Source organism: Protopterus annectens, chromosome 11.part0 (assembly GCF_019279795.1).
Source record: "Protopterus annectens isolate FY-2018-M chromosome 11.part0, PAN1.0, whole genome shotgun sequence".
Classification (NCBI taxonomy): domain Eukaryota; kingdom Metazoa; phylum Chordata; order Ceratodontiformes; family Protopteridae; genus Protopterus; species Protopterus annectens.
The window spans coordinates 276,185,973-276,197,471 of record NC_056745.1 but is presented as its reverse complement, the minus strand read 5'-3'; the positions used below and the strand labels follow the sequence as shown (position 1 = coordinate 276,197,471).

Genomic DNA, 11,499 nt, shown 5'->3' with positions numbered 1-11,499 from the left:
TATATATATATATATATATATATATATATATATATATACACACATATATACAAACCAAACAAATACACCATAACAGATCCCCCCAGCTAGCTGAAAGAGGGGTAAGCACCCTAGGAATACCACAGAGGGGAAGGAAGGTGGGTAATCCTGACTGCAGATGCATACCTATCGGACATCTACATTTATGGTAGGTACAAAACTGTACTATGTCCTTCAAGGATGCATCTGCAGTCATGACATATGGGTAGAATACCATAGCCAAACTGGGGGAGGAGGTACTAAGATAAGGATGGTGTAGTTAAGATCCCCTGTAAAACTGCAGTTGCAAAGCCTGCTCAGGATCTGGAGTATAAAGGTAGATTATAATGATTGGCAAATGTATGCACGGAGCTCCAAGTAGCAGCTTCTAAAATGTCCTTGGTAGCCACCCCTCATAGGAAAGCTGTAGTGGTGGCTGTGGCCCTTGTGGAATGAGGCCTGATATGTTCAGGAGCTGTTTTTCCATGAAAAGGGTAGCAAAAGCGAATGCAATTTCCTATCCATTTTGAAATTGTCTGCTTGGAAATTGCTTTTCCTTGCACCCCAGTTGCATAGGCTACAAAAAGTTGGTCAGTTATTCTGCTAGCTTTAGTTCTGTCCAGATAGTAGCGTAGTTGTCTGTGTATATCCAAGGTGTGCAAGAGTTTCTCTCCTTTGTTCTGTGGGTTAGGGAAGGATGTAGGCAAATGAATGGCTTGGTTCAAGGATACCCTGGATACCACCTTTGGCATGAAAGTTGGATTGGTTCTCAGAGACACTCTATCCTGGTGAAAAATAAGGAAAGGCTGCACTGCCATTAATGCCTGAAGCTCAGATACTCTTCTTGCTGAAGTGATTGCCAGAAGGAAAGCAGTTTTCCAAGATAAAAACTGTAAGTCTGCTGATGCTGCTGGTTCAAAAGGAGGTAGTGTCAATTTTTCCAGCACAAAATTGAGATCCCATGCAGGTAGAGGGGGTCTCCTTGGAGGTTTAACATTTTTGATCCCTCTCAGAAATTGTCTGAGTAGAGGGTGAGAGAAGAGAGGAGGATCCATATTGTATTCTGCTGAAATTGCTGAAGCATGAATCTTAATTGAAGAGTAAGACAGGCAATTGTGGAACAATTCTGCTAAGTATTCTAGGATGTGTGCTAGGTTTGCCACTGTAACATCTGTGCCCTTTGATGTGCTCCAAATGAGGAATCACTTCCATTTAGCTGAGTATGCTTTCCTTGTGGAGGGTCTGCGAGACTCCAGGATAATGTCCTTGACCCTCTGAGATAAGATAGCTTGGTTTGGTTTTAAGCAATTTTCCAGGCAGTTAGTTGCAGAGATTTCAAGGTTGGATGCAGGGTCTTGAAATTGTTCTGCGTTAGAAGAAGAGGCCATAGGGGTAGAGGTCATGAGTTCGCCTGAGACATGCTTTTCAGTAGCGGATACCAGTGTTGTCTTGGCCAGTCCGGAGCTATTAGTATCACCTTTGGCTGTTCCTCCCTGATCTTCAGAAGAACCTTGTACATCAATAGAGAGGTGGGAATGCACACACTATTAGGCATTCCAGCTGAGAGAGAGTCCACCCTCCAGGCTTGTGGGTGGTATGTCCTTGAGCAGAATTTCTTCAGTTGGTGGTTGAGGGAGGCTAACAGGTCTATCTCTGGCAATCCCCATTTCTTTGTTATGAGTTTGAAGATGTCTGGATGCAGCATCCATTTGTGAGCATCCGTGGTAGTCCTGCTTAAGCTGTCTGCTAGTGAATTCTCTTTTCCTGGTACAAATATGGCCTGCAGCTGGATATTGAGATTCAGGCCTAGGTTCCAGGATCCATTGCCATCCGGCATAGAGGGTAGGAATGCGTGCCTCCCTGTTTGTTTATGTACCAAATGACCGTGGTGTTGTCCGTCCTTATCAACAGATGTCCTTGCTGGAGGAATGGTTTGAATGCCTTGATTGCATGCTTCACTGCCAGCATCTCCTTTTGGTTTATGTGCAAGTTTAGCTGTCCTTGAGACCATAGGCCTTGGATACATTTGTCCTCCATGTGTGCTCCATCCTAGGTCTGAGGCATCCATGGTGATGGTCTGCCTTGGTTTTGGTTTCGTGAGGCAACCCTCTGTTGGACTGGCAGGCCTGAGCCCACCACAGGAATTCCTTTTGAAGGCATGGAATGATTGGTATCATGGTTTCTAGACTGTGTCTGTGTTGAGACCATACATTCCTTAGGTACCATTGCAATTTTCTCATATGCAGCCTGGCATGTGGGATCAAGATTATGCAAGATGCCATGAAACCCAGGGCCTGCAGGACTTTCCTTGCAGTAAGCTGAGTTTGTCTTGTCAAAGTCATGAAATAATCTGGAAGTTGTTTTTGTTTTTCTCTGTGAGAAAAGCCATCTGAGTTATTGTGTCCAGATCTGCACCCAAAAGGTTATCCTTTGGGATGGCACTAGTCTTGACTTTTGGATGTTGACTGTGTATCCCAAGGCCTGTAGCAGGTGTATGACATAGGCCAAATCCTTTATCAATTTTGTCTTGTTGTCCGCTTGTAGTAGGCAGTCAGCCAGGTATGGGTATATTTCAATTCCCTGAAGTCTCCAATGTCCAATTACTGATGCCAGGCATTTCGCGGAATACTCTGGGCAGTAGATAAGCCAAAGGGCAATGCTGAGAATTGATAATGCTCTGATCCTGCAAGAAATCTGAGGTGTCTTCTGCAATCTGGTCGGATAGGGATGCCTCCCTGAGATCTAGAGTCACCAGCCAAGACTCCTTGCCCAACATGGGAAGAAGTTGCTGTAGGGTCAGCATTTTGAATTTTGGTACAATGAGATATGTGTTGAGTGTGGACAAGTCGAGAATAGGCCTCCATTGGTTTTCTTTTCTTGGTACAAGGAATAGTCTGGAGTAAAATACTTGGCCTTGTTCCATAGATGGTACCCTTTCTATCGCTTTCATCTGAAGTAAATTTTTGATTTGTCTGAAAGCCTCTGGCTTCTGATTTGGTGGTAGGTTTGGCATTCCGCTCCTTTTTGGTAAAGTGTGGAAGTGAAACCTGTATCCTTTGTCTATTGTTTGCAATGTCCATGTGTCCTTTGTAATGCAATGCCAGTTTTTTGAGAATAAACTCAGCTTTCCGCCCAGGGGAGCTTCCAGTTGTTCCCTAGTAGGCGGAATCAGAGTCAAGTCATTGTGTCTGTCCTGTGCTAGTGGTTGTAGTTGCAGCTGTGGCAGTACTCGTCTGGTTGGCAGGCTGCCACTGACGGCCCCTATAGGCACCTTTTGATTGACCTCTGCCTCGAGGGCATCTATTCCTGCCTCTCTGTGCTCTGGAGGTGTCTGGAAAGGACCAATTCTTGGAAGGCTAGTTTCTGCTGAACCTCGGAGGTTGGACCTGTAGAAATTCCTTTACTGTTTGCAAAGATTTAGCTTTTTCTTCCACCTTCTTTAGAATCTCCTGTGCAGGGGAGCCAAATAAACTTTGTTTCTCCATTGGAGCATCTAGGAGCTTAGCCTTGACATGGTCTGGCAGGGATTGCTCTTTTAGCCAGGCATGCCTACAAATTACTGCCCCAGTCATAGCTGATCTAAATGAAGCCTCCAGTGCATCATAGCCACATTTTAAGAAATGATTACTGACCTGCTGAGAGTTGTGTACCAAATCCTGAAGGGATTTACGGTCTAAAGGTTCAGGAGAAGAAAGCTTCTTATTCAGCTGCTCTAAGAAAAATTCTTGGTACTGTATCATATGGAATTGACAGTTTAAAGCCCTGGCAGAAAGAGTAGCAGATGTATAAACCTTTTTACCCATCTCTCTAATGCTCTAGACTCTCTGTCAGAGGGTAGGGGATTTTTGGCAGCGGCAGCTGCAACACCTTTTGGGCCCTGTGAGATAGTTTCTGGATCTGCAGCATGGGCTTTATACAGGTGGAAGTGAGAATCCGGGACCCTGTAATATCTGTCAGGTTTGGCAGGGGCCGGGGGAAGAGAATCAGGTGCAGAACTGACATCATTATACACATCATCAATTACAGTTAGCACTGGTGGTATGGCTAAGGGCCTATGCTGGGGCAAATGTAAAAAAGTCCTTAGCCTTTTTCTAGAATCAGAAAAATCCTGACCCTGCCATTGAAAGTGTTCCCTCATAGAGTGCAAGGTCTCCCCAAAGGAAAATTCTTCAGGAGGGGAGGCAGAAGGGATAGAATCTTCAGCATCTGAATCCTCGTAAGGAGAATAGGCCCCTTCTTGATGGTCTGACAAATCAGATCCATCCGAGGAGTAATCAGAGGAGACAGGTTCAGAGGGTTCAGTCCTAGGCCTTTTGTCTGGTGGTGGTTGGGAGGCCATGTCTGGGTGAGGTTGGGAACCCCTAATCAAGGATATCAGGTCCTCAGCAAGACTGAGAATCTGAGAACTTGAGGAAGGCCTCTGAGAAGTAGATTTGGCAGGTAAAGCTTTTGAAAGTTTGGCAGCTTTAGCCCTGGAGAAGGCCTTAATAAACATAGAAGCTGGGGGCCTAGCTGCCCCACGTGCAGGTGTTGATATGTCCAATGGAATGGTGTCGGACAAATCTTGAGCACTAGCTTCGGTAGGGATTTCTGAAGCCGACTCAGCCGGGGCCTCTCTGGCCTCGGTTGTCGGAGGTAAGGTTTCTGTCGTAGGAAGAACCGAGGGCTCGGTTTCAGCCGAAACAGAGACACTCGCAGTAGGCCTAGCCGTGGTTTTAGTCGAAACCACGGGCCGCGAGTGTCGGACCTTTTCCCTGCGTTTTTTGGCCAAATGCGTAGTCGGAGTCTCCGATGGCATTTTATATGCAAAAGCGGATCCAAAAAATTCTTCTGCAAACTCCGACTGACGTCTAAGAGTCCGTCGGTTGAAGGAGGCACAGGCTAAACAAGCTGATACATCGTGGTCTGGGCCTAAGCAGGGAAGGCAGTAAGAATGGAAATCCTTATGAGGTATTTGTTTCCCACAAGTTAAACAATTATTTACTTTGTCTGACATCGGCTGAGGCAAGAAAGAGTCCCCAACGGGGTACTTATCTTTTTTCGAAGTATTCGGTAGCTGAAATCTCTGGATCTGACCGACCGGCACTTGCGAACAGCTTCTGCTTCGGGCACCGCGCGGCAAGAAAGACTGAGGAAAATGGCGTCGGCTGATGCCTTTATACCCCAGAAGCTATGACGTCGGGGAAAGTGCGACATCAGCCGAGGCCAGACCCAGACTTTGGAATCCGGCCGACCGAGGGGCTGCCTGAGGCAGGACAACCCATATGTTATGACTGCAGATGCATCCTTGAAGGACATCTGGAGTCGGAGTATCCAACGACATAGTGTAATTAAACTTTTTGCCAAAATAGTGTTGGGCGAACTCCGCCCGACGCTTAATAGTGCGTCTGTTGAATGTAGCACAAAAACGACAGGTCGAGACGTCGTGGTCTGGGCCTAAGCAAGGAATGCAGAGGGAATGGAAATCCTTATGCGGTATTTGCTTCCCACATGAAATGCAATTATTAACTTTGTCTGGCATCGGTCTGAGGCAAGAAAAGTTTCCCCAACGGGGTACTTAGCTTTCAAGAAGACTTCAGTTGAAAAATATTCATAATCTCAGGAGCTGGCTGACTGGCACTTGCGAAATGCTTCTGCTTCAGGCACCGCGCGGCAAGAAAGACTGAAGAAAATGGCGTTGGCTGGTTCTTTTATACCCCTGTCGCACTGACGTCAGGGAAGAAGCGACGACATCCGACGCCGGACCTAGAATTTGGAATTCGGCTGACCGAGGACCCGCCTGACGGCAGGAAAACCCATCTGTTATGACTGCAGCTGTATGCACGATGAACATCGGAGGACAGCAGAGCTACTGCAAATATACTATATCACTGACTCTAGCAAGAAAAAAGTTCTTGCTCATCCAGGGTCTTAAAGACGTAACAAAGAAGTCATGCAGAAAATGCTACAAAATACCATGACAGTAAATATCTAATGCCCACTACATACCTTTGTTTAAATAAGTGTTCTGCTGTAGCTACCCAGTGGCATAGAGAGATACAGCCCTAAGTATGACCCAGGCAACCTGGATTCAAGTAGTGACTTGGGTGACTTGCAGGAAGATAGGGGAAAAACGGATGGTGTCTATTCTGGGGGGGGGGGGGTTATTGGCTGTTTTTGCCACTCTGGTGGCATACAGTGGAGATCAAGAGTAGCAGTGGTCAGTTAGAAGGGATATGCTCTGTGGCTGTCCAAGCCAGTGATGGTACGTCCTGTCCTTGCATGAGAAGGAGCATACAAGCAAGGACACAGTATGAGCACAGGCAGCCCTTGCAATTACACATGTGGAAATATCACCGACAGGGGGTGGGATTATGTTAATAAGGACAAAAATACTCACCCTCTAATGCCGGTTTGGATGATGGCAATTCCCTATGCAGGACCACCTGAGCAGATCAGGAGGACGAATCCCTAATGTCAGAGAACCAGGGATGAGGTGCTATTGAGGAGGTCTGACAGTTATGGAATAGGAAGCAAAAAGACAATGTCAAAATAAATAAATAAACAAGCAAATGTTGACTCACATGAAGTATTTTCAGCTAATCTTCACTTCAAAAGAATCTGATATGTCTGAAGGTATATCCATATAATTTTACTAAGACAATAAACAAAAGAAATGCAACTACGGGTATTCAGATTTTTATTAGTCTGTGACATTTACTGGTGTGAATATCTATGCTTCTAGAACTGATTTTTCCCATAGTCTAGACAAAAAGTGGTACCTAATCTAAACTGAGTTAGATTTCACCACAGCTGGTAAAGGTCAAGCAAATCAGCTACCATGAATACAAGCAGTCGTGTTACAAAGTACCACAGCCAGCATAAATAGTTATTATACTTTTCTCCTGACTTAATTATTCATTTAGCATAACATTAGTTCAATCTTTTTGCAAATGAATGTAAATAATAGAAAAATGTTTATCAAAATATTAGTAATCTGTATAACTGATGTCTTAAAGCTTACAGTTCTGCTAAATGTACTTCATTAACAAAGACGTGGTTGAGCAAATAACCTTAGCAATCTCAACCACTGAAACAATATTTATAGTTCGTAAGCACAACTCTGGGTGTGGCCTGCCTGTGATCTTCAGCTACATTCCTGCAAATGTACTTGAGCATGAAGTTAAGACAAATGGTTTATGGTCTTTGAGGAAAATACGAAACTAAATCCTTTCAGACACATCTGTCTGAGAAACAGCCCAGTCTAACTTAGTCACAACCATTTACTTAGGCACCCCAAAGATCACAAGCCTGGAAGTTTCAAACACCATCACTTTTCACAATTCATAAAAGTCTTCAAAGTTGGTCCATTTCCATCCTCAAAATTTTTAGTTTATGCTACCAAGTATACGATACTAAAGGTCTTGCACACAGCTCTGACATTTTGGCAGTACCAAACTGGAGTGTGCTGTAATCAGTCACTGAATGATGATTCACTGTCAGAACTGTTACTTTCTTCATCTTTAGTCTTGTGTCCTCCATCTGGAACTGGAGCATTTGGTGTTCTAGAAAGATGAAAAAATAACTCATCATACACTACCTCTACACATGACTGTAAAATATAAGTTGCTTCAGCTGAGAATAACAGCTTCTATAACTGAGGAGCACTACAAGAGCATAAACATTTTTCCAGTTTAGCAAGACATTCATGTTTAAATCCATGACCATACTGATTTCCCTGAAGATGCGCTTTGGCAGCTAAACTACTGCAGTGTTTCTCTGTGTATCTGTATGGAGCAATAAAACAAATTCTTATTTTATCTCTATGGAGCAATAAAACACATTTCTATTTTATTTACTTTTTAGTCTTTGTCTTCCCTTCTCCTTAGCTTTCATGGAAGCGGTGCTGTATACACTGTTAAGTTTTTCCCAGTGTTCTAGCCCAAAATAAACTTTACTGCTGACTGGGCCCAAGCAGAGGCTTCAGCACTGAAGCCATACTGATCTAATCAAGTTTTACTGTGCATCTCTGTGGAATATTGAATTTACTGTTTTATTAATTTCAAACCTACCTTTGCGTGCTCTTAGCTTTTGGGAAGAAGTGCTGTAAGTACTATCACAGCTTTTCCTAGTGTTCTAGCCCAAAAGGGAACTCCCACTGTTGACTGTTAACTGTGGGAAAGGCAGGGTTGCTTATTTGGGCACAAGAGACAACTTCAATATTGAAGCCATTCTGATTTACTTAACAGTTTTACTGTGTATCCCAGCAAAATAGTGAATGTGTCTTTTAATTAACTTCAAACCTGTCTGTGTGTCATTTGCTTTCTGGAAGCATACTGCACTATTACAAGTCCTCTTAGTGTTGGAATCCTCAGAGGCTTCCACTGGTGACCGACTAACTGGGAGAGAAGTACGACTACTTCATTCATAGCAGCTTGTAAGTAGCATTAAGTATAAATGTGAAGACACAAAGATGTGTTTACAGCTCTTGTGCATTTGCTTGGGTTTCTGTAACTTACAGACACAAACAAGCTCATATACAAAAACTTCAGAATAAGTTCATCCTTTACATATAACATCCTACGTAAAGACGGATACATCAGAGGAGGTTAATGCTATTCAACTAGGGGAAATTAAAGGGATAATATCTGAAAAGATGGGAACCCAACATTAGATATAGCACACTTTTTAGGAAAGATGCTCCGGAACACAATGAAGATAGAGAGTGGGCATGTTTAAAGAGTTGTGCAGGAACATACCTTTACAGAGAAATTATAAGCACATTCTTTTCAGTGGAGTTTATGAATGCATAAATATTAGTGATGTTTCAAAATGTCTGCAATGGACTCTAAAATATGTACCACTTATAACGTATTCTGAGATCAAAAAGTGGAGCTTCAGCATGTTAATCAGCCATTATCTGTTGCTACACCTTCTGATTCTATACTAGCCCACAATGTAGTTCAAAATCAATTTACTTTTGTTAATGCTGATAATTAAATGTAATGGAAGGTTTACACATGCAAATCCTATTCATACTCAAATCTGCAACTAGTGACCCACGTCTGGGAATCAGCTCTGTCCTCTGGTAGGGTCAAACAGTGAAGACAGAATGAAACATCTGGAAAGCTAGCTTTCCTTTCCTATCCCCAAGGGAGGATTCAAGAGAAACTATTACCTATGCAACCTCTGGTGGACAGCAGAACCTTTATAAGTGGACTGTTCAGGGAGTGTAAAGACATTATGGATGCAATGACACTGCTGCACATGCTATTCTCCAAGCTAGGTATTCTGACTTGCTCTGAATACATGATGGCTCCTAGTGCCAAGTCATGCAACTCACCATTGGATCTCTCTCCACCTGGGCTCTACAAAAGTGTACCTCAAGGCTGACCCCATGAGTTGTCATGTGGCCCACCCACTCAAAGTAAATGGGATCCAGGCAGACCGGTGATCCTCTCCTCCAAACATGAACATATCCAAGCCAAGCCATGCCATTAACCCAGTTTAAAAGGCATATTCATCTTACAGAGTTTTATAAAAGACTTAAAAGTGCAAAATGCAAAAGTATATTGCACATCCTTTTTTCACCTTCTTTTTTTGGTACATTTACTGAAGCGTCACAATCCCACTGCAGTAATTATCAAAACATAGAATATGAGAAAGCAACATTCAGGAAAGCACAACGTTAAAGTGATTTGTCAGCATTCGGTATTACTTTATGGCACTTGGTGAGTTAATTGCTGCTATGCATTTTCATTGGTGTCTCTCTTTATACTTTGTCATTTATTTTAGTAAAAAGCTTTGCAAGCTTTTTATTAAACCAATGTCCCAAATAGATTTGGGTGATGTCACCTTGGGGACGGCATGGGGTACATCCAATGACTTTAACAGAAGAGACATGTTGCATGTGTGAAGCTACGTCTATAAATGTCTATGGATGCACCTCACGTCTTTCCTACCCTGATGTCATGGAGGTTTAACTTTGCAGCTTGCACTCTAATGCATCAGGCTATGGAAAATGCAAGTTTCAAATTCTTTTTTTTTTTTTTTAGTACAAACAAAATCCTAAAACCTATGCCAATTGGGAAAAAAACATCTGTGTGGCAGTTTCTGTGCCACATGAAATGGTAAAGAGTTAAGTTAAAGAACAGAATTTTACTGCACATTACAGCCACTGCCTCAGTGGTAAGTGTAGCAGCAGCACTACACTTTAAAATTGAATAAGGATGTATTTTTAAAAATAAACTACACCTCTCAGCACAGTGCTACAAGGTGCAAGCTACTTTTGCTTCATGGTTAACATGTTCAACCAATGTATTTATTTTATATATAATACAACTCTGCAAGAAAATAAATCAATGTATGATTTTGCAGGGCAGGAACTGTCAGCAAAAACAGGAAAACATATACTCCACCACCTTTATTAAGGTTAAAGGTTATATTTAAACCTGTTTACAGTGACTTGGAGTGTTAACAGAAGACTTTAAGCATACTGAATACCTAAAAGATTAAGGATATCCCCTCCTTAATACTTACTCTAGTAGGTCGGGATCCAGTCCTTCTAAAATCATTTTATTTCTTATTGCCATAACTGGAACTCCCTAGAGGAATAAAAAGAATAAAGGTAAATTACAACACTAGGAATGGAAAGGGTTTGCTCTCTAAAATGTTTAGCAATCAAAAATACAGAAGGTAATCTTTTCAGTCACATTTAAAATCCTAGAGCACACATTTTAATGTAATGAAACCATGAAGATTAAAAAAACTGAAGGAACACAGGAGAGACCTGAAGATTTTTTTAAGTTCTAATAAAAAAGTTAATAACCACTAATGGTTTGTTATTTTTATAGTTTACAGTTATTCAGCAACATCTCCACCTGCATGGCATAATGCTGTACTACACAAAGTTACACTATGCACTGGAATGTCTAGTACAAATGATCTCAGAACCTTTGCTAAGCTTTCACAGAAATGTGGTGCAATGATATGACTTACACCACATATACTCCTCAGAGAACTGCAATATCCGACAGCCAAGTTACAGAAGGTACATTTTATTCTTACTGCTGCAATTTATACGAAAAACTGCTTAGGCATTAATGTGTGCATCACTGGTTCATCACAAAGCCATCTGCCTACAAGAAGAAAGCAAACAGAATGACACATTTATGGCATTCATGAATAATACTGACCCACTACAAACCACACTGCATTATGCAATGAGGCATGAAGGACTTAAGCCTTACTAAGCCACAAATGTTTGCTTTATCAATTTCAGCCTAAATAGTTATGGGTTAGTTTTAAAACATTTTAAATTTCTCAGTACCAGAGTCCATTTAAAACAGAAAATAAACAAAAAGTTGAGATGTGGTAATATCTGTTTGCAATTTTATTTCATTATGCAATATAACAATGAAAGAAACAAAAAATGTGGAATCCAACAGCAAATATACTACAAAATAGAATTGCTAGTGAATAAAGTTCAGCTCTGACATCTTA

General features: G+C 42.0%; 1 protein-coding gene across 1 annotated transcript in view; it reads right to left on the bottom strand.

The window, feature by feature from the left end:
- Positions 1–6,680: 6,680 nt before the first annotated feature.
- Positions 6,681–11,499, bottom strand: part of WASHC3 (WASH complex subunit 3) — a 505,398-nt gene continuing 500,579 nt past the window's right edge. The window contains exons 6-7 of the mRNA XM_044087748.1: positions 10,537–10,601; positions 6,681–7,562 (exon numbers count right to left, since the gene is read on the bottom strand). Of these exons, the coding sequence (XP_043943683.1) occupies positions 7,472–7,562; positions 10,537–10,601 (156 nt within the window). The 3' untranslated portion in view covers positions 6,681–7,471. The remainder of the gene's footprint in view (positions 7,563–10,536; positions 10,602–11,499) is intronic.